Raw genomic sequence first — 24,696 nt, 5'->3', positions numbered from 1 at the left:
TGCATGGTTTATGAAGTTAGTTTACATTTATAAAACAAATACTATATTTAAAACTGAAAACAAGTATATTTACTTAATAAATTTAGGCATTTTGCCTCTAGGATCGGAGGAGGGGCTCCTAAATTTCAAAAAAGGACATAAAAAGATTCAACTCTAAAACCCACCTGGTAGCATGCAGGAAGTAAATTTTTGCTAGCTGCTGGAAGGACAGCAAGGAGTTGTTCGAATGGTTTAAAAGGTTTTCCTAGTTCAAAATGGATTTTGAGGGTACTGATGTTGTGGATATCGGATAGGAAAGGTGCGTAATGGTAAGGGTAATACCTAAAAAACAAAACTGAGTTTTAAACAACTGGCAACTTTGTGGAACAGATCAGTAAGTATACACTTTGTTTCTGTATTTTATTTTAGTAACATATAGCAATAATTTAAAAGGAAAAAAAATATCACTCATAATTCTGCCACTTGAATATAAGAAATCAGCGGTGTTGGAAAATTTATTATGTGACAGCAACACATATCCTATTTCCTTAATTTTTAAATTGTAGTTTTACATTTTCAAAATTGGAATGTATCACATAATTGAAGAATATTTAATGTACTGTTTCTTTTAGATCCCAAACTGTTGACTGTGAATCTCTCAATCAAGATTCTTAGAACAAAAGAAATGAAGTAGTAGAAAGGGTTTCAGCTAGGTCACTTGGGTATGCACCCTCCAGGCAAGGGGCTGGAAGCAGCTAAATGTTTTGATAAAGCTCCAACAGCTCATGAAGCCAGAGCACAATAAGTATGAGCCCACATGGCTGTTAATGGTTAGCTCTAAGAACTTTTATCTTTGGATTAGTATGCATATTACTGTGTTTGTGATAACAATCAAACCATATAATGTATCAATCACACACACAAATTATTTTTGTTTTCGTTTAATACCTTCCTATCTTTGATTACAGGTAACAATATTTTTACAAAGCCTCAAATGCACAACTTTAAAATTTCAATATGTTCTTAATGTTTGACTAAGGATTAAAACAATTAAGAAATATTTTTATATTCCATAATTGTGGCCCACATTTCAAAAGAATGGGAAATGCAGGAAGCAGAATGGTGTGAAGTATAATGGAAAATAAATAGACTTTGGAACCAGACAGGCTTCGGATTTGGTTCTGGCTCTATGATCTCAACAATCAATAACTGAGGCTGAATGTGCCTCAATTTCTTCATCAGTAAAAGGGAGAAAACAATATTTATCTTATATAGTTGTGAGGATTATAAGAAAAAATGCTAACCAAATGCCTGGCCCTATTGCCTGGTAATATAATAATAATAATTTACATTAACCCTCTTGAAAGTATGGCAAATCAAGGATTTTCTTCATTAAATTAACCTTCAGAAGGTCCCTGAGAATCTGGTTAAGTTACTGCAAAGATTCTTTTTTTAGAGGGCTATTAGTAAGCAAAATCTATGCCACATTCATTATTTTGTTTTAGTTTGTTTTGCTAGATGGGGTTCTGAAACAGAGCCTAGCAGAAATGCTTTGAAAATAAAACAAAATAAGCTATGCCATAATCAAGAGTTTCTACTTTCCTCTAAATCATTTTTTGGGTTGTTATTTTCCTATTTTGGTAGCTGAGTTAGAAATATAACAGAATTTGCTGGAATAGGAAATATGAGAGAAATTAAGGGTTTTTACTATTTCCAGTCACAGGAAATATTAAACAACTTTCCTCTTTCTTCTTCCCTCTTCCCAGCCTAACATTCAAATAACTCATTCTACAATGATTATTCCTGACAGAGAAATTTTTTGTCTTCTTGAAAATTTTTTCATATGGAAATTTTCAAACACAAAAAAGCAGATAGAAGAATATAATGAACACTCCTACATAACCATTACTCAGACACAATAATTACCAAGACTGTCATACTTGATTCATCTTGATACAGAATTTTAATCTTTAGATTAACAAAGAACTTTTATTATGGGTCACCTGCTAGGGTTGGAAACATTTTTGTTAGACAAAGGTCTTTTTAAGTATTTTCATGTAAGAAGAGATTGTTTGAATTTCATTTAAACTTGGTGATATATGTGTTACCATAAATGGAAATAAGAGGAAAAAAGATCTCCAAATGAGATACAGTAGAATGTACCATTATAAAATGACACAACTTTATTTTTGTTTTCATTTCCTCACCAGCTCCAGGACTGAACTCCATGATAGTAATAATGTAAAATCCACTGTATTGCCTGAACATAACATGCAGCTTGATCAGCCAGAAAGTCGCTGAAAACAGAAAACATTTTCGTTATAACATTATTTTTCGAATACAGGCCAGTGTCTTTAGAGCATGATATCTGTTAATACTGACCACATTTTGCCTGACATGTTTTATTTAATCAATGAATAAGTTACCTAAAAATTGTAATCAGAAAAATTCCAAAATATTCTTTTTAAAAAACACAATCCGATCACATTAAAGGTCTGCCTTATAGACTTCCTAAACTGATTATCAGAATAAATCTGCCAGGCATATTTAGTTAGTGTAATATGCCTTTGTCATAAAGTTTGAGTATTTAACCAATGAAGCCTTTTATAAAGTGGCACTACCACGCCCTCAATTGGTTCAAGTGGGATGGGAGAAGGGAATGAAAAATGTCTTTATCTGGGAGAAAGCCTGAGAGAAGCACAGAAGGAGATCAAGGAGGAAGATCAACCACAGGTACTACAGTTTTATATAACTATAATCAAGGAAATACAAAAAGTAAGGAATAAAGGATGAAAAGCATAGCTATTTTAAATATTTAATATCTGAAGTCTCAAAAGTCCTGCCTGTTAATGGCACTTGACAAAGCCTCAATAAGCTAGTGAATTGTAATGGAACTCCTAACCTTCTTGTATCAATCTGGAGCACTCAAAAGAGCTATGAATTGGATGAAAAACAGTCTGAGAGTATATATTTCATAGAATAATGTCTGAAAGCTTGGGTCTATCTCTGGGCAGATCCTAAGATAGATCTAATGCTGGTGCTTTATTATTAAAAATAATAATAAAAATAATAGGATAGAAAATATCCACATACAAGCAGCATTTCATAAAACTCTTATTTCACTTATAGAGAAGTAGCCTCATCTAGGGCTTCAGAGCTGAATTCTAGAGCTAGAATGCTTATGTTCATATCCTGCCTCTGCTACTCACAGTCTTGGGCAAGTCACAAAACTCAACATTCCTTCATTTCCTCAATTGTAAAATAATAATTCCACTTATTCTTAAAGGGTTCTTATGATACTTAAATAAGCTAATATTTTAGAAATACTTAGAAAACTGCTTGGCACTTGATAAGTACTAGGTAAGTGTTTGTTAAAACAAATAAAACACAAACATAAGTACTTCATACTATGAGCTGCAGTTAAAAAATAATTTGAAAGCCACAACTCCAGAAGTCAGTTCTTAAGGAACTTCTGGAGTAGGTATTAACTCGGGCTGAGCCAGGTGGCCTTTGAGGTAAATTCTGATGTGAGCTTTAAAGATTAAAGGCAAAAAACTAACCCTTTTTTATTTGGCAATTTTTATCCCAGGAATATATCACTTGTCAGATTTAATATCATCTTCTCTAAAAAAAATTCTAGTTGAAAGATCTATAATAATTTACGAAGCCAAAAAAAATCCTTCTCTCCCACTCCCTTAAACAGCTGTTTCCTAAGAACTGCAAAATCTCATTTTCTCTACTTTATAATAAAAACACGGGCAAAAACGTACTCAGACACTACATCAACCCCCATCTTCGTCATATAATATGTCCTTTTATATTGTCTAAATTCGGTTTCAAATAGGTCATCATCTTCAGTCTCATCTTCTAAATTATCTGGGGAAAAAGCCAGAAAGTTAGTAACTGACAAACACAAATATCCTGTTTTTCCACTGATTGCTTTGAAAAATACATATCAGAGTAGATGCTGACAAACTATCATAGAAATCTATTCAATCCAGGATTACTGAATTAGCACTAATTCCATAAATCTGAAAGGCGTTAACAAGTAGTCTATTAAGGAAATAACATACATCAAAATATATATAGTTTGTACTCACCCTTAGAAGTTACCACTTCAACGTCATTTTTGTCTAAAGCAGCCCAATATATGGCATTTTCTTGGACCTATAACAATTATAAATTTACATAAAATTAATGGGAAAATATATTTCAAAGTGAGAAGTTTAACAGAGAGATTTAAAAAATACTAAAAATAACTGAAATGATCCTTAAGTGACATACTGTAAAAGCTCATTTTTAAAATAATCCTCAAATCATAAGTAAATGTTTTTGGTTTTAGGTCACTTGTTTTCTAAACCTGTATGTACATTTTTATGATTTAGAATGTAACATACAAGCCTCTCAAGGATATGAAATAATTAAATCTTACCATTTAAATACACATGCATTTCAAGAAAAAAACACTTCAAGACTATTTAATTTACATAGAGAAGTGTACATATCAAATTCATTTCTCATTTGTCAATTCAAAACTTTTTTAAGTCAAATTCTGGGCTACTGTTAACACAATCTATTTGCTTATACTTGAATTCGATGCTTAAAAATATTACCAATTTTCTATATCTTTCGATACCATCATTCTTATCTACCTCTACTTCATTTTTCTTACATGCAACCCATTTGCTTTTCTCTAGTCCTTTATCTCATCACAACCCTTTATATTCTGTCCATCTGTTTTATCTCCTATGAAATATCATCCTTTCTCCTGTTTTCTGATTGCCTATCTACTGCCAGTGATTACCATTAGTTCTTCCCATTTCCTTATCCCTATTTCCTTTTCTTCATCCAACCTAGGACCTCTGCCAACTTCCAGTGCCTGGGCTGTTCCTCCTGTTCCTTTCATTTCATCAGAGTCTTCAATATTAATCACACATGACTGGAAGACTTTGGAAGGCTAAGGACTGAGCTGAAGTAGAGGGAGCTGGGAATTACTGACATGAATATTTTGTGAGTAGGGATCCCAAAAAAGTTGCAGAGTCTATTTTCTTAAGAGAAAAAACAGAGTAGAATGCAGACTGACTGCTGCTAAGTTTCAATGAGGAAGAGCTAAGCAATTAGAAGGACTGAAGTAGGGAAAATAGGATAGCTGGTCCTCCTGGAGTAAAAGTTATTAAGGCTTGAACTGAAATAAAACCAGTACAGCAAGGACAGTGGAGGAAACTCATCAATTTCACCAGTGTATTCAATAATTATGGATAGGCTGAAGAAAATTTCAGAAGAGGTTTATTTTCCAAGTTAACAAAAAGAAGACATTTCTTTGAGATTATGAGATGTTTTGCAGAACACTAGCATATTCTAACTGATTCTACTATTCATTTATTAAGCACCTAACATTAACTAGGTATTGTACTATTATTTACTCTTAAACTAGCCTATACTTGTATTTTATAAATAATTTTATATGCAAATCATTTCTGGAGAAAAATCACTGGTTTAGTTAATGTCTCACAACATTATGCTATAAATATGTACATTTCAAAAACTAGCCATTGTTTTAAACTAGTATGTTTTTTCAAACAACTGTTTTCAAAAGATAACTCCTGTTTGGGCACTTATATTAAGAAATGTTTTCCACACCTATTAACAGAATGGAAAAGCAAATACAACGTTCTTCTTCATAGTAAAAGTAAGAAATTGATTTTTAAAGATCAATTTAAATGATAAGATCTAAAGAGAAAAGGAAACCAAAATAATGTTTAGATGATCATAGAGAGGAAGAAATGAAAATGAAATGAGGCAACCTGAAAATCATCAGAAGGAAAATGAGAAACAAAGAATAATAGTTTTATCCTTTACAGCTAAAAAAATGAAAGGATACCTAAAAAAATTCACACCTTTGATCTTTTCTTTTCCTTGTAGTTCTTGGCTTCTTCTGCTGCGACACCTGCTGCTTCATTGAGGTACTTGTTACCAACTTTGCTTTCAAACCACTTTAGGTCCACAAAAACTTCACTGAAGTGCTCACGATCAAACTGTACAGAAATATTTAACTTCATTTAAAAATAAGAAGTATGTCTGGAAGTACACAAATCAAACTGTGGGGCACACGCAGTGGGGAGATGTTACTTTTTAATACACATGGGTACCTCCACTACTACTTTGAAATTAAAAAAAAAAAAAGCAAATAAAACAATTTTGGTGAAATTACATACAATGAGCAACTGGAATAAATTATAAAAATCTTTCCTCCTGATTATGCAATTGGTTACTAACCATTTACAGATGTCTTGGAACAGGAAAAGAAGAACTTCTGATTACTTACATCTGATAGTTTCACAAGGTATTTCTCAAATCGAGGTAAGTTGAGATGCCCACTTTCATTAATATAACCTAAAAAGAACAAAATCTAAATTTGTACTAAAAGCTGCCATTATTTTTTGTTAATAATTCTACAAAACTCTTTTCCACAAAATGTTGAATGTTGACATTTTTCTAATAAAGGAAAAAACACTCATAATGTTGTGCTATAAATGGCCCTATTTTCTCTTCAATTTATATTACGAGAATATATGAGTAAGTATTGAAGCAAAAGAAAAGAAATTCTAGGTTAACATAATAATAATCCCTCCTCATATCCAACATTTTATAATAATAAAATTAAATATATTTTTAGAACATATCTAGATCATTCAGTTTGATATATAATTTGAGAAGAAAAGGACTGCTACTCTATTACGTTTTATTCAGTTTTATCACTGATACAAATTCCCTCCTAAGGTATTGTCTTTGTTTTCAATTTCATTTTAATCAGAAGATCTTTCCTTCATATTAAATACCCTGATGCTTATCCATTCAGAAATATTCAATTTCTATGCATAAGTATGAAGGTGCTAAGTGAAACCAATAACTTCTGCTGGTTTTATTAGGGGATTAAAGGCAAAGATTAGTTAGGTACTAATATGTGAGGCTGCTTAAATCTGGTAACTTTCATTGCTTGTGATTTGCTGAAAATTACCTAAAAGCTTGGCACCTTAGACCAAACGAGACCCCAAATTTTCCCCTATTTTAGTTGTGCATGCAATAACTAATAAATTGAGTGACACTTTAAAAGCAGTCAAGTGCTAAATTAAAAGTAGCCTCAAACGAATATTGTTAAAATTTTCTTACCCCCAAGTTCTGGCAGGATGGTAATATATGTTCCATAAAGAAGGGATAGTGCATCATGATTAATATGCAAATGAGGTAGATGAGGAATAAAATCATTGCCAACAAGAAATCCCATCAAAATCCAATCATCAATTATCCTTTCAATATCATATTTAAATAAGACCTTGTCCTAAGGCAAAATGGAGAAAAAGTCACATCCTAAGGAGATCTGGGCATACAAATCTTGGTCCATGGTTATATTAATACTTACTTTTAATACTGAAAATTCATAGTCAATATACTCTCTCATTAAAGACAAGTGTAGCAGGTGAAATGTGGTTTCTTCTGGTGCACATACCCTGTCAATTAGTCAGATGATCAAAATAGAATTAATTATATTTCTAAGGTCCTCATTTAAAATGTACCAGAGCTTAAAATCAAAATTATCATTTGAAGTTGCTATGTAATTTATATGGAAGCTGCAGTGGCAATGTAAAGATAAAAATATAATTGAAATTATAATAGACAAAAACACAATAAAGTCCAAAAATAATTGGTTTACATTATGCTTCCTGTGGAAGAAGACTCTTAAAACTAAGAAATCCTAAATAATATATAATACCTGTAAGAAACCTATGGGATCTGACCAATTTAAGGCTAGTCACCAAAAAATCTGATACATGAGTAAATATATACTTTTATAACCTCTGGAGTATCATCCAGGGCTTCAATGGTGAGGAAGTATCACTTCTTAGTCTTGCCTTTCTCTGGCTTGATACAGGATTCTATATATGTGGCTCTTGATCTATACTTCAAATTTAAACACAAGTAAGAATATAAACTGAGAGAACTGTATCTATATAAGAATTCAATCACGATCTAGGAAAGCCAGAAGTAGAAATCAAGTTCTGAAGTGGATCAACAAAGTAATTTTCTGAAGATTAAAGTTCGCTAAAATATAAATTTGCATTTATTCAGATACAATTGAACAAATAAGTTAAACTATATAACATCTTCTGGTTACCAAAAATAATTTCAAGGCAAATATATGCTTTGGCTGGGGCTGGGGCAAGGCCAAAGAGCTTCAAAATTTTTTGTCAGCCTTTGTAGTGGAATAAAATTAACTTCTCTTAAGATAACAGGCTTAAATTCTGTTCTTTCTTCCAACATAAATGCAGCATGATTTACCTTTGTGTTTTTTTGCCACCAAACCGAACCTCTTCTCTTAAAAGAGAGAAATGTGCCTCATGACTTGTTAATCCAAGCATAATCTGTAGAAAAATGATTGAGAAATGTTTTTATTCTACCATATTTTTTTGGTATCGGGTTCACAAAGCAATCAAATGAAAAACATTTTTATAGAGCAGAACATGATTATTTAAGGATAGTGAAGAAACAATTAGCATGGTAAATATACAAATATCAAAATATGACCCATTTTTGAGTTATGGATGGGATAAAGTAAGTATACTTTTTTAAGAAAAAAATGTTCACCTTAGACTCACATGGCCTTTATTAATTGCCTCCCCCAACCCACCCCCCCACAAATCACAAAAACCTTCCTTTAGTTTTCTACATACTTCCCCTTGCCATGAGGGAATGGGTGAGAAGTGAGAGCAACAGCTTTTCAATGATAGAAGAATATAGGACTCCACTGGAGACGATGATACCTCTAATATAGGAAAACTCAAAAAACAAACTAGAAAAGGACACTTTCACTTAACATTCTCATGTGTTATTCTAATCCCCAAAGTAAGTCAAAACAGTCTAGGGAGATACACCAACCAACTGCAACGTATATTGTTTATTTTATTTCAATCCTGATTCAAACAAACAAACAAAACAATAATGAGTCAATCATGGAAATCAGAACACTAATTGGTTATTTATACATTAATGAATTATTCATTTTTGTTTTATATGGGACAATGGCACTATGGTTATGTTTAAAAAAACACTTTAGAGAAACAATGAAATATTTATAGATTAAATGATCTAATGTCTAGGTTTAGTATCAATTATTGAGGGGGCAGATGTTTAGGGATACGAATTGAAAATTATTTCAGATGGATGAAGGGCACAAGGGAGGTTTTATATTATCACTATCTATTTTTGTTTATGCTTGAAATCTTCAACAATAAAAAGCTGAAACAACAAAAAGGCCTAGCGAAGTTACTTGGGTCATAGAGTTTTCATTATCATGTGTTAAGCATGAAGGCAAAAAGGGCCCCCTTGTCTGACCTCAGCAGAGTATTCACAGAACCATGGTCAGTCAGGTCTGCAGACAACTACAGAAACCTGCTGATCATGAACTATGGCAAAACAGGTCATTTTCCAGTTGTTTCAGAACTTTGGTAATGGCCAAAGTAGCAATCTTTATTATGTCTCTAGTATCTTTGCCTCAATCAGTAAACTTCCTATATAAGGCTTAGATATTTAACTACAATGGTACAAGTTTATAATAACAATAAACATTATACCTACCAAGTCAGCATCTAAACCATAAAGACAGTGTCTGGTGTTTGGATCATGATCTGGCTTTGCTTTCTCGGATCTGATAAATTCCATGATTTTATGCTCTCCTTCTCCGGGAGTCTGAATATAATGTATAAAAAAAGTGGTAATATGCTATGCTTCAAAACATTAAATTAAAAAAAAAAAATTCTTTAAAATAAAAAAAGACAATAACCTCATGGCCCGAGAAGTAGATGGTAACTCCTTGCCATGACTTGTCTGTGGAAATCTTCATGTTCACAAAATACTTCAGATGCTCATGTAACCTGGCCATGAATTCAGTTCCTATAAAAAAGTTTAAAAAATTGTCATCTGAGAGAGACACAAAAATAGCGAGTTCTCAGTGAGAACACAAAAATTCAACCTCGGTATCCAGGGAATAGCTAGGTATAAGATCTTCAGAGAAGGTAAAAAAGTTCTCTTCTTTATCCTGAAAAAAGAGTAATATTATATCTTTCCCTAGCAAATATCACAGCTCTTTCTAATTTCACTGGTCACCCTAAAATGAAACCAATGTCAGATAGGGAAAGTCAAAGAATGTTACCACTGCCTCAGAACTGTGCGTCAAGTATTTTCACACAAGGGTGGAGTTTCCACTCTAACGAACCTTAACCTTTTATTTCCTTTCTCTGGTGTATTCTGATGTTTTTCTTAAGGCGTGCAGTTTCACCAGACTGCCACTGTTATTATCAAAATCACTATTAATCTGGAAGATTATTATTAATAATCTGGAAACTGAGTCTAGAGTGATGATTTTTAGGAAAAGCCCAGTTGGTTAATAGTGATAGGCAATATAGTCTTATACCACAATCAGGATGAACTAGTTATTAAACTGAACAACCTGTGACTAGGGAAAATTAGGGAGGGAAAATTACCACAGTTAGTAAAGAATTCATGAGAAAGTAAGACTGTTAAGATTTTTTCAAAGGAAATGATTATTATAACATTAGACAAAGCTCCTAGGGAATATGGAGTATGCTGCAGCATATAAAATTAAATTAAATTTATAATATTGATAAATTCATTTATCCTTAAAGTCACAGAAATCTTAACTGACTCTGAGAGGCAGAGTAGTGAGTGCTCCGATCTAGGAGAGTGCATTTTTCATCCTGAACACAAGATAGGTAAACCAACTTGGGTGAGCCACAGTCTCACTGAGTGTTTTCAGACTTAATAAAAGGCAGGAGCAGGACTGAATGATCTTACACATTCCCTCTAGGTCTGGAATTCTGTGTATCTGGGAGAGTCCTGGACCACAGCTCTTATCATTTGTATATCCCTACATTGGGTCTATATATGACCAAGGTGAACAAACCATATCATGAGGAAACACAATTGGGAAAATATAGCAAAAGAAACCCTAAGGCTAAAACAAAGAGCCTAGAAAATAAAAATACTCCCCACAAAATTAGTTTTTAATTTACATTTTAAATAATAAATCTCAGAATTTTTCTCTTAGTTAATTTACCTGGTGTAATACAGTTGGAATCAAATCTGGTCTCTGTAGGAAGAATTTCTCCCTTTTCTATCGCCTTTTTAATTTTGTCTTCTGCCTCCTTTGCTGACCTTAAAGATTAAGGAAAACAATTTTTAGCTTTCTGAAAAAAGTAATGACCTTAACATAAACTTACTTTTAGATGCTTTTATAATGAAAATACTAATTCATCTACTTTATCTGAAGTCCTAAAGGCTCAAATATTATTCAAGTTTTGAAATGACTAAAATTGAGAAAAACAAGCCTCAGAATTGTTTGCTTTTATTTACGTAAAGAATTGCATTTTTCAGATAAGGACTATAGAAGCAGAGCCTTATAAATAGTATAAAACCAAGAACATTTCCAACATTTATTATAAAGTAATTCTTATCACAATTATATAGCAAACTGATTCTAGAAACAAATTCAAAAGTATAGCTCTATAGGTTTATTATATATATTTAATGATAACATCAAGAAAGCAGTATTTTATTAAATTGATCTCTAAGAATATTATATAAATACAATAATAAAATTATAATGTATACCTTTGGGTTTCCACTTTAAAAATTTAAAGTGAAAGGATAATAACATTAATGACATCATTTGTCAAAATCATCTTATTTTGGGGGCAATAGGATTTACTAGAAAGAACATGAGTTTTAGAGTCAAACGGACTAGTTTGAATACGTGTCCTATCTCTGGCTTCTCCTTGAACCCCTTTGCAGCACATCATATACCACATGGTATGTTATGTTAGGAAGCTCTGCTTTAAATAGTTTCTACAGCCTTGCTACTAGCTCTATCCACTGTGCCTGTGGAATTCTATTTCTAAGATGAACAAACTCTTCTTTGTATTTAAACTTTCTCTTGTACCAACCTTTTCAATATAACAAAAACTCTGAAGAAACCAACTCATTCATAAGCTCCCCAATAGAAGCCATTCTTTCCTCTCATCTTCCCATCCTTCTTTGTTCTTTAAACAAATGATTATTCAATGTTACTATATGACAAGTTCTGGGGATATAACAAGAGAGACATGATCCCTGTTTCCATAGACCTTATACTCTAGTGGGGAGACAGAAAATTAAACAGTCATAATGTTTAATCTAGTTGTATTATAGAGAATATTTTAAACAGGCACATAGTAATTAAAGCCACTGGTCCACTCAGGGGCCAAAACAGAACCTTAAGAAACCCAGTTTTTTTTTAAAGCAGATGAAGAGAAGATGACAAGGATATTAAGAAGGCAGAGAGGCAGTGTGGTTACATGAAAGTCAAGGAAAGGCAGAGGTTCAAGAAAGAAGGCATGGTCAACACTTAATGCTGCAGATAAATGAAGCAAGATAAAGACAGAATTATTCTTTGGATTTAGCCTTGCATAGACTTGCAAGAAAGTTTTAGTGACATGGTGGGGATAAAAACCAAAATGGCAGTAGATTTAGACATGAGTAAGAGACGAGGAATTAAAAAATTATGAATGGAGTAAACAGTCATTATGGAGAATGAATGGGAAATTTCTGGGAAACATAAAACACTCAATGCCAGCATAGTGTTTACTGCGGTGGTTATAGTGGATTGGCCCTCAACATCCACTTCATTCTACTTTTAGTTTGCCTTCTGATATTGGGAGTTAGAAAGCTAGAAAAATAAAATTCTCAGGCTTCCCCACATCTAGGATTCTGGATATGATTTAAATTTTATCAATTAGATACCTCCATGGTAGGTTTGCAAGGTAGAAGAGTACCTGCATAAAAATGGAAGCACTGGGATTGTGTGTATGAATGAATTTCAGCAATAGTAGAAGAGTCCCAGAATTCAGTAGCTTTGTAGGTGTTGAGGAGGCAAGGCACAGGGCATCTGTGCTTTCCAGTGCAGATCTAGCAAGTGCACTGGGGATCTGGAGCTAACAGATAAGCGGGTGGCTTCATACTTGCTGAATTGCAATTAGAGTGATACATTCTTGGAGCCAACAGTTCAGACAGTAGTGTCTTCCTCTTTAGATTACAGCTAAAGGAATAAACTGCTGGAATCAACTGTTCTGGCAGAGGCCTCTGAACTCCTTACCTTCCTGAATGTGGTAACAATACTGCAAAACTGGTGCTATACTGTAGTTCTGAAAGTCATTTATAAAGGTCCACCTAATTCCTGCTCCTTTTCTTCTTATAATGATTTTTATAAGCACCTAATTCCCTATCATCTCTTTCTGCTTAAAAAACTAGAATGGTTTCTGTTACCTACCTGCCCTGAACCCTGACTAATGCATTCTTCCTCAACACACTGTTGTCTAGCCTAGTGGTTCCCCAAAACTCGTTTAAACAACTACCAGGGGAGTCTGATAAAAATAGTTCCAAAATACCTGAAACTGTTGAAATCTGCAACTCAATAGCCTTGATTCTTAAAGATGATTAACTATACTAGCTTACACTGTGTGACTGTGAGATTATGAAAACTTTTGTGCCTCATACTCCCTTTATCCAGTGTATGGACAGATGAGTAGAAGAATGGGGATAAAAAAAGTAAATGAATAATAGGGAGGGATGGGGGGATGGGATGCTTTGGGTGTTCTTTTTTACTTTAATTTTTATTCTTTTTTTTTTTCAGTAATGAAAATGTTCAAAAATTGATTGTGGTGATTAATGCAGAACTATATAATGGTACTGTGAACAACTGATTGTACACTTTCGATGACTGTATGGTATGTCAATATATCTCAATACAATTGAATTTAAAAAAAAATACAGTTTCCAGGATCCAACTCCTAGACATTCATTTTAAGCAAAATCTTGGGTGACACTTGAGAAATCTAAATTTAGTAAAACTGGTTCTTGCCTCCAAAGATCTCAGTCTTTCCAATATTTACAGAATCTTTTCTCTTCTGACATTAAATCAGTACTTTTTTGCCATCTTCTTCCCATTCTCACTGCTAAGCCTTCTCCTAGGCACTCTCCTACCTTCTTAAATGATTGCACATTTGACTCAGAAGTGCTCTTTTCACTTCTTTACTTGCCATTATGCTTAAAGGATTCATTATGCTAATCACCCATCAAACACTCTGGACCCAGGGGTTCTTACCTTCAATTCTAAGAACCTACTTAACTCTACTTCTACTACCCATAAACAGTGACACAGCCTAATTTCATTGTTAATCAGAAATATTCCAAATGTCCAGAATTTTAAGTTTAAAGTCCTCTCTCTGTCTACAACCTTTTCTCATCCTGTTTCCTACTTCCTAACTCACACAATGATGCAGATAATACCTGAGTCCCCTAACTCAGTTCTCTTCTCACAGTCCATCAGTCAACCTTCTGATCTCACTTGCCTTCTGCCAAATATGGACCTCATGTCCAATCAAAGTCAGCATCCAGACCAGGGTCTGGGCATTCAATAAATATCTGTTTGAGTACATGAAATTGAACAGCTCAATCTCTCAATTCACTCTGCAATTCCCAGTCCAGAGCAGACCATAAGGGGTACTTTACTCTACTATTTTTGAATTACCAGTGAGAAGTTTAAAAATCTTTTGATAGAGAAAAACTAACAGAGTGACTTTATGTACCCTAACATATGCTTTGAGAAATGACAAACTCAACATGAATTTTAGACTCATTTACTTGACTGGAAAAACGTGACATTTTGAGATATTCCTATTTCTGGGAGAATTAAGCAGAAAATAAACATGAATGGAAGACTCATTGGGTTAGATCAATTATCTTTAAAATAATATATTTTATTAATATAAATAGTAATCTAAAATAAACCATAAAGGTTTTTACCTGAAACGCCTCCCACGCTGCTGGTTCATTTTTGCTCGCGGAGCCACAACCATCAACAGCCATAAAGAACACCTTCCTAGGTTTTAATAATTCGAAAACAACACCTCCAAGTAGTGAAAAATATCATTAAATATTTTGTCATCTGAAATTCTGAAGTGAACATCGTCATCATTAGGATGGGAACACTGATGTATAATTCCATTCATATCTAGGTACAAGTTGTCAAATTCAGGAATCTAAAAACAAAAGTGTGCAAGACCATTAACCATAATCAACCATGGATATCTCAGCAGCAAGGAAAAGTGATTATTCAGTATAAAAACAGGATATAGGGCATTCTGATTACACCAAAACTGAGTAAAAAAAATTTCAGTTGAATAAAGAAATCAGATAAAAAATCAAACAGGAGGAGTTGGTAATATGGAGACAGTTAGTGCGTAGTTAATTAATGCACCAATGGCTGAACAAATTTACTGTTGGGAAATTATCTACTTATTTAAAATAAGATAACCTGGAAAAACATCAAGTAGAGTGTTTGGCTCATTTGATACTCAAAACATTAATTTCCTCTCTTCTTACCATTTAACATTCAACTTCCCCAAAGTCTCTATTTCCTGTGTAAAACGGGTAACATAATCCCCATTTATATTAAAAAGCTGCTTAAACATGCAAACCTCACTGAAAGGTTTTGCAAATGATAGAAAGTCTTACTGTACATTTAGTTTAACTGAAACAGTGTCACTGATTTGGTTACATTAATTTTAACTTGGGCAACCTTGGAAACTGATTTCTTATTTTTGACACGGGGATTAAAAAATCTCTAAACCTTGACTAAAAGGAGTACTTTCGTAAAAAAAAATATAAATGTGTCTGGCTCTCATTTGCTTGTGTAGATTTTTATTTTTCCCAAATAATGTCCATGATTAAGTAAGGGGAACGCTACTGAAACAAATATACACTCACAAGGAACTGAACTGGGCACAATAGTTATAGTATCTAGTGTAATTAAAGAATTTTGGAATAGAGTCTGTTTTACATACTAATCCATAACACAATCTCTGCCTCCACCAAATGGCCATCTGTCTCCTTCGGTCTCCTCCTCACTTCTCCTACCGTCTCCAAATTTCCTTAGCTTATAAGGACTCCAGTCATACTTGATTAAGGCCCACCCTGATTCAATTTAGCCTCATCTTAACTGGATCTTCAAAAACCCTACTTACAAATGAGTTCCATAGGACTGAGGTTTAGGGCTTGAACAGGTCTTTGTGGGAATGGGTTTAAGTAATCCATAGCAATCTTAAAAGCTACAGGACAGTTTAAGTGAACCAAATAGTCTAGAAATGGTCCAAGTGTAGATGAAAATTTAGTATATAAGGGGGGCATTTCAATCAGTGAAAGAAAGGCATGGGGGCATCTGGCCAGCCATTTGGAAGCAAAACAAAACTGCATTTCACCTTAAAACAAAATAAATTTCAAAAGCATTAAAAAATGTAAAGTGAGAAGCATAACCAAAAAAAAAGAAAAAAGAAAGAAATTACATACAAATATTTGGTAACCTTCGGGTGGGGAAAGTAAAAATTATAAACCAAACAAATGGTGGCACTGGTTAGCTAAAAATATATTTTTAAAAATTTATAGGGTTAAAAAAAGTTGTATCACAAGTTCAATTGGAAATGACAAAATGTGAGGAAATGCTTGCAAATCAGTATAGTTAATAACCCTAATATACAAAGAATTCTCAAAAATAAATTTTAAAAAGAGGAAATCTTTAAAATGGGCTTAGAACACGTAATACAATCCAAAAAAAGACACACAAAAGTATAATCAACATATGAAAAGATGTTCTACGTCAAAAAATTTCCAGTTAAAATCATACATCATTTTTCCCCAACAGGTCAAAAAGACTGTTGTTACCCAGTATTGACAAAATCTTGAGGAAATGAATATCTCATGTTTTTAAGAACAACAGCTGACATTTATTAAGCACTTGTTAGGTACTAAACACTGAGCTAAACATATCTATTTTCTTACTTAATTCTCCTAACAACTCTATGAGGCAAATATTTAGCATCACCATTTTACAGAAACATGCTAGAAAAGAGATGAGATTTATACCCAGTAACCTGGGATAAGAATGTAAATCTATAATCTTGAAAGTATGCATCAAAATTTGAAATGTGCATATCTATAACCCAGGATTTCTACTTTTGGAAATTTATTTGAGAAATTATCAGAAATGTGCACAAAGATGTAAGTACAAGAATATTCATGGTGGTATGGTTTAGAAAAGATAAAAAATGAAAACAATCCAAATACCTAATAATGGGAAAATTATGACGGTATAACCATTATAAATGATGATATATAATGACATAGATTCATATTTGACATGGAGCAATATGGTAAAGTGACAAAAATGGGCTATAAAATAGCAGGGATATTATCTCATTTATAGGAAATATTTATCTACATGTGTATCTGCAAAGAAAAGTTAGGGAAGTACGTAGAAATTGGATGCTACTAGTGGTTATCCTTGCATGATGGAATTTCTGTTCGTTTTTACTTCCCTCTAGGTTATAAAACTGCTTTTACATCTTTCTATATTATCTGAATTTTTTATAATGAGCACACATTGCCTTTATAATCTGAAAAAATTTTCTTTTTTTGGAAAAAATATTCTAAAATTCATTTAGTAAGTTAGACAGGTTAGTAAGAAAGACACAGAATGATTAAATAATCACCACCCTGTGCAGTGAAGGAAGTGAGAACATTCAGTAGAATCTTGCTCCTTCAGAGATAATACTGATAATACAGTTTCCCTTCCCAGAATGATTACATCTGCAAGCTAGAAATTTCAAGGTTATTTGATACTCTTCCCTCTCCCTCAAACATATATCTAATTAGTTGCTGAGTCTTGTTTTTTTTTTTTTTTTTTTTTATTTAACCTCCAAAATGTTTCTAGAAGCTTAACCCTCCTATCCATTCCCAATGTCCTAGGCAGTCTCATCTTTTTCTCCATCCTTGAGGCACCTGCTTTGGTTCAGACCCTTACAGTTTTTCAAGCAGACTGCTTCCAGTTTTTTTCCTCACCACAGCTGCAGCTGTTTTTTCCAAAACATAATCTGAGCATGTTGCTTCATTACTTAAACCTATACCATATTACAAACTTCTTAATACCATAAAAGGACTTCCATGATTTGGCTGCTATGTTTCCCAATCTTATTTTTTCTTGTTTTCACATTATATCCTATAAGCTACCTACAGCAAATTATGAGAGAGCACTAAATATGCTGGGCTGTTTCAAACCGCTGTAACTTTAGAGATACTGTTCCTTCTTCCTGAAATCCTTTTCTCTCCTTCTTGTTCCTTCAACCACTGACCTTATGAATTTCAATTTACCCTCAAAATCCAGTTTAATCATCTTTGTCTGGAAACTTTCCCTTACTCAAGGGGAAATGATGCCCCCTTCTTTATGCCATGTCTTGCTTACACCTCTCTTACTTTACTTACAATAGTATAAAACAGCTAAGCATTTTCTAAATGTTAGCTTCTGATATTCCCGTTTTCCAAATTTATCTTCAGCTTTTAGCATCTTGAGGGCAGGAACTACATCTTTTGTAAATATGTGTGTGTGTTCCCAATGCATTCAAAAGTGCCTGGCAAATACTGGATGCTCAACAAATTTTTGTTAAATGCTTAAGTATGCTGTGTCTGTCCTCCGTCAAAGCAAGAGCTCTGCTTTAGTCATATTTAGAACCCCTAGCACATGCCTGACACAAAGCAGCAAATCAAAACTATTTAATGAATTAAAAAAAATGAAGCTTTCCCGCCAATGAACATAATAACACATGTAGCCTATACCACTGTGAATTTGCCCATATACTGCTTTAAACTGTGGTTAAGTATTAACATCGTAGTATCTAATCTTCTCAAAACACTAGTTTCTTTTTGTTAGTATAATTTTGTACAATGTTTAGTGTTGTTGCAAAATGCTTTTAACATAAAAACAACCAACATATATTTGATTAACTGATAAAAGATCTATTAACAATTCTGTTGTAGTTCTTTAATCTTATTCATTTTAAAAGATGCCAAGGTTTTATTGCTTCAATTAGTTTGTTTTAATATAAGATGTTTTAATACATACTAATATACCATGTATATTTTAATATACCATATATTTTAATATACATTATCTGTTTTAAATACTATATAATATGCTATCATGAATAAATTCACTCATACAACAAGTATTTACTGAATGACTATTATGTGCCAAACTGTGCTATGGACTGGGAAATACAGTAAATACAGTAAAGAATATGACAGATAAGCTCTTACACAACAGTGAATACTTTAAAATGTTCCTATATTTTGAAAATTTAGGTTTTCATAACCAAGCAGTATTTTTTAGCATAATACACAGGACACTGGTTTTAAAAGTGTAGGCTCTAGAGCACATATTATCAATAGCAGTGATACTGCCCACAAAGAGGTAAAAATAGTTTAGGGTGGGTAGGTGGGGTTCTTACATAAAACAATGGTTTGTGGCCCTCCAAAGAGCCACAGTACATAAAGAGATGTACAGTATATTAGTGATACTAAAATTTCATGGGGCAGGGGACAAAAGGGGGCGTGATTAGGAAAAAAAGTCTAAAAAAGCTCCTGGAGGAGAGACAATAATGAAAAAAAGGTTAAAAGATACTACCTGGTTTCAAATTCAGCCCCAATACTTATTTTATGAGCTATATAGTGACCTTGGGTGAGTAACTCAATCCTTCTGTGACTTGGTTTTTTCAGCTACAAAATGGAGATAATAATATAACTAGGACTGTTATGATTAAAAAGTGAATATCTGAACTATAGCACCACTCAACAAATCTTACCTATGATAATGGCACTGTGTTGGGTTACAATCAAGAAGAGAACCGCATATGATTGAAGAGTTTCATAATCTTCATTGCATCACCTTTATTTTGTAAAGATTAAGTTTTTGTCAAGGATATATATTACTCATTACAATTTAATCTCTACATTTTCTACTTTTAGCTATTTTACTCATTCATTAAATCAGCAAACATTAACAACTACTATGTGCTCCACACTATGTGAGGAATAAATCACACAAGGGACAGACAGCTTCTGCTCTTTGGTATAATACAGTGAGAGAAGAAAGACAGTAAAATCAATAGTTGCAACATAAAGCACCTTTCTGAATAAAGCAAGGACTAATAAACTGTGTATAAGATAGTCAAGGAAGGCTTCCTGGAGGAGTCTTCCAACAGAGAAGAGAGGATCTTTCAGGCAGGAACTATAGGAACAAAGCTACAGAGACATGAAATGCATGTCTCTGAGACATGAGTAGGTTAGGAGGACCATAGCATAGGTTATGTGGGAAAATGGCAGATGACACTGGAAAGACACTAAGGTTTTACATCACCAATGACCTTAATGGTCCTGTTAAGGAAATTGTACCATAATTTGATTGACCGCTAATAAAAAATACGGATCTTCATCTTGTGGTTTTCTGGAATGACAACTGTAATTGGTCGTAGGTTTTTTTTTTTTTTCTTTTGGAGGGGCTGGCTCTTTATTTCAAAAAGAAATTTGTCAATTTTCAGTATCAAAACAGTTGCATTATTGGTTTCTCTTTCTCCCAATCTGCCCCCAAAAGAGACCACACCAAGGAGGGTACATTTTAAGCCAATAAGCTGCAGGATGCACACCTAACAGACCTCACAGAAACTTCATCAAAAAAGAGGGAACCTGGGTGGGGAAAGAAATTGTAAAAGATCAGCATACTGCCAGCCCAGACAGCAGAGAGCATGCACAGCCAGATGGGGTGGCCGGCCAGTGCTCTGCAACCCCAAAGAAGCAAAGTTTCAAAATAATATAAAATTTAAAAAAAGTTTTGTAAATAAGCTATTCAAGATTTCTCCAGCACTGGCTGATACAAAGCATGAAATGGCACTTTTAAGAGTCAGCAGCTTCAGACCCAGAAAAGAGTGATGAGATGTTTCCTATGGCTAAATCAGTGACAAAAAATGTAATTTTCTTTACTATCCTCTTTTAAAGGGAGGCAGGAGAGTACATCAGTGGTCACCTCAACATAAGGCGCACATGATCCATTCTGTAGCCGTTGGGGAGGGGGTAGAGAAAAGAGGGGACAAAGTTTTGGTCTCAGACAGAGGTCTCACCATATTAATTTGGTCACTTTTGATGAGGAAAAAAAAAATAATAAACTTGCCCTAAGATACCTTAAAGCTGAAAACCTGAACAGTACTTTTTTTTTTTTTTTTAGTCTAACTCTTGGAATCACCTTTCTGGTTTGGCTGGTGCTTTGTATAGAGCAATGAGGTTTCCCACAATGGAGTCTTTTCCTGGACTATGTTTGGTTCTCAGTGAGGCAGGCCCATACCTCTTTCCCTCCTATATGGAGAGAGCAATATGTATTAAGCTGAAAAGTTACCTTCCAAAAAGGAGAAAGGGATTAGACTGCTGCTTCAGAGCTGCGGAATTATTTGCAACGTTTTACAAACGACTGTTACAACAACAAAAAGAAGGGTAAATACAAAATGTACACATCACAACATGCTTTTAAAGACACTTGCATTGTGCTCACATTCCCTCAAATGTTGTTCCCAAAGGTGCTTAGCCCCCATCCCAGCTGCAATCTCTGGGAGAGGCAGAGGCAGTTTGGTGAAAAAGACATAGGGCCAGGGATGGGTGGGTGGGTGTGTGGGCGTATGGCGAGAGGAGAAAGCAGCCTTCCAGTTAAAGATCAGCCCTCAGTTTAAACATCAGCTTCAGGCAGGCTGGCCTCAGGTGGAGTCGGGGTGAAAGGGAGGAGCAGCGGCAGGGCAGGACCAATCCAGCATTCTTTGTGTAGAGGTGCTCCTCTTTGGTGCATTTCAGTTTATCTTCCAAATCATCAGTTGTCTTTTCCAGCTTGGTTACTGATCTCTCAGCAAAGTCAACACGGGTCTCTGCCTCCTTAAGTTTATCAGTTAAGAATCTCTCTCTCTCTCTCTCTCTCTCTTTTTCTTTAGTTGATTTTTATTAAGATGTATTCACATACCATGCAGTCATACAAAGCGTACATTCAGTTGTTCACAGTACCATTATATAGTTGTGCGTTCATCACCAAAATTAATTTTTGAACATTTTCATTACGACACACATAAAAATAATAAGAGTAAAAATTAAAGTGAAAAAGAACAATTAAAATAAAAAAGAATACTGGGTGCCTTTTTTTTTTGGCCCCCATTTTTCTACTCATTCATCCATCCATACACTTGACCAAGGGGAGTGTGATCCACATGGCTTTCCCAATCACACTGTCACCCCTCATAGGCTACATTTTTATATAATTGTCTTCAAGATTCATGGATTCTGGGTTGCAATTTGATACTTTCAGGTATTTACTGCTAGCTACTTCAATTCATTATAACCTAAAAAGGGTTGTCTATGTTGTGCATAAGAGTGCCCACCCGACTGACCTCTCAGCTCCTTGTGAAATCTCTCAGCCACTGAAACATTTCATTTCCTTTCACATCCTCCTTTTGGTCAAGAAGATGTTCTCCATCCCACCATGCTGGGTCTAGATTCCTCCCTGGGAGTCACAGAATCTTTATCTCTTCTTCATATTTGTCTTCTTTTTGAGAGTACTTTTCTTCAGCAGCACTCAGACACTTCAGGTTCTGGTCCATCAGTCTGATCTGCTCATCCATCTCTCGGCAATGGACTCTACCAGCTCAGCTCCTTCCTCAGTGCATTCCAAGTCCCCTTCAATAATCACCAACTTATGAGCCACCTCCTTGTACTTCCAATCTGCCTCTTCTGCAAGGTATTTAGCTTCTTTGAGTTGGATTTCCTGGAGTTCCATCTTTTCTTCATCTTTCAAAGCCCGGTTTTCAATAACCTTCATACCTCTCTCTCTCTCATCAGCAGCTTTCTCCGCTTCCTCCAGTTTTTGCAGGGCAGCGGCCAGACGCTCCTGAGAGCAGTCCAGCTCCTCTTCAACCAGCTGGATCCGACAGTTCAAGAAGGCCACCTCAGCCTCAGCTTCTTCCCGTGCCCGCCTTTCTCCTTCCACTTCCTGCTGGAGGCGCTTGGCTCTCTCAGCATCATCTGCCTGCTGCTGTATAACCTGGATCTTGCGCTTCACTGCCTCGATGGTGGTAATCCCGGCCATGGTGCCCACCCAACAATCGCTCGCACTCAGGTTCCTGCCTTCTCCGCTGGGCTTTGCAGCCGCTTCTCACCCTTACTTCCCGGTGGTAGGTTTTTAATCCTCCTCCCCATTGCCCACAGCACTAAGACACTGATTTAGCATACAGTGAATGTGCAACCTCCTCTTGGGTTTTCTGTTTTCCTTTTTATCTTGTATTTCACAATCTGGAATCTCTACAGTTTCATGTAGTCTATTGTCCTTAACTTTAAAGAAACAGCTTTATTTTAAAGCGGGTTTCTAAAATTTTTTTTTTTTTTTTTTTTTGCTTAACTTCTTCCTCATTCCCAGCTCTTCATCAAAGAAAAAACATGTTTATAGTAACACAGCAACAGCACAAGATACTATTGTATATCCCTGTATTTCTCAATCCTATAGTATAGTTTTATATTCAATATTGATTTATGAAATAACTTTAGTTTTATACAACCACACTATACTTCCACCAAACTATTGGACTACTGGGTTGAATTAGGCACTAAAAATAGTTCTGGGTGTTTAGTTTACATATTCAACCACCAATATAAGCCTTGTATACATTATCCAAGTCAATAATTTCCAGAAAGGAGTGAAGTTCATGACCCAAGTTATAAGACATTGAGAACAACTAATTTAAAATTAATTTAAAACAACATCCTAAAGAAAATATTATGTGGTGTCCTAATATACTCAGATAAGTAAAAACTGATAGTTTAGTATGTATTACCAGAAATAAGTTATTAAAAATACACTTGTGTAAACAATAAGAATATAACATCATATAACAAGCAAAATGCCTTACATTTGCTATGTTTGACTGTCATTTTACAACTGTTTAATGAAATAAGAAATAAGATTATAAAACATTTTATTTTTAACTACAGGATATACAAACTCATTATCAAAGGAAATAGACTGCCTTGCTTAATTTAGAGGAATAAAAAATTAATCATTAAAAATATGGGTAAAACCTGTTATGCCATTTTGAAAAGGTTTTCATTAAAAAATTCAAGTCTTGTTTTCTGAAAAGAAGGTGTAATTTAAAAACCAGATATTTAAAATACAATAAACAGTATTCTAGAGTGATGGTGAATAATAATGAACAAAATCCAAAATAATCCAGAGACCTCTCTAGCCAAGTGTTTTAATATCTTCCTGTATACATTTTATCAACCCAGCTAACAGAAAACTAAGAGATATGACTTCTTTTTATTCACTTTTCTCCTTTTCTCTCTTCGACACAAGAATATAACAAACAACAAAATGTCTAAAAATATGAAGCATTTGGAGAATCAGAGGGAGTCTTAGTAAATGTAGATTAAGATGAATATTCATACTACCTTTTGTAAAAAACTCCCATTTACAAGTATGCCCTGATGTCTAGACATCATTCTTAAGGGATTAAAAATATTGATATTTTATAGATTTTCTTGTTGACATTGGTTCTTTTTTTTTGTTATTGGTTTTCCTTAAAAGTCTGGTGATCACTAATGATCCATTCATATCAACAAATGAAGGACTAAGGTGATTAACTCATTGATAAGGTTGCTGATAAGGGCTTCTCTAGAGGTGTGTGGATCTCTATTCCCCACCTA

At 34.1% G+C, this 24,696-nt stretch overlaps 1 protein-coding gene and 1 pseudogene across 1 annotated transcript in view; both read right to left on the bottom strand.

The window, feature by feature from the left end:
* The window catches only part of XRN1 (5'-3' exoribonuclease 1), a 174,036-nt gene that overhangs the window by 143,687 nt on the left and 5,653 nt on the right, over positions 1 to 24,696 (bottom strand). The window contains 15 exon segments of the mRNA XM_037843455.1: positions 165 to 321; positions 2,187 to 2,276; positions 3,750 to 3,855; positions 4,080 to 4,146; positions 5,877 to 6,014; positions 6,305 to 6,372; positions 7,150 to 7,318; positions 7,400 to 7,487; positions 8,317 to 8,399; positions 9,613 to 9,723; positions 9,818 to 9,927; positions 11,111 to 11,208; positions 14,893 to 14,939; positions 14,941 to 14,988; positions 14,991 to 15,128. Coding sequence (XP_037699383.1) covers positions 165 to 321; positions 2,187 to 2,276; positions 3,750 to 3,855; positions 4,080 to 4,146; positions 5,877 to 6,014; positions 6,305 to 6,372; positions 7,150 to 7,318; positions 7,400 to 7,487; positions 8,317 to 8,399; positions 9,613 to 9,723; positions 9,818 to 9,927; positions 11,111 to 11,208; positions 14,893 to 14,939; positions 14,941 to 14,988; positions 14,991 to 15,128 — 1,518 coding nt within the window.
* LOC119539748 lies at positions 22,492 to 23,105 on the bottom strand (annotated as a pseudogene).

The sequence above is a fragment of the Choloepus didactylus genome, chromosome 1, assembly GCF_015220235.1.
Source record: "Choloepus didactylus isolate mChoDid1 chromosome 1, mChoDid1.pri, whole genome shotgun sequence".
Taxonomy (NCBI): Eukaryota; Metazoa; Chordata; class Mammalia; order Pilosa; family Megalonychidae; genus Choloepus; species Choloepus didactylus.
This window is presented reverse-complemented; position numbering and strand designations above follow the sequence as displayed.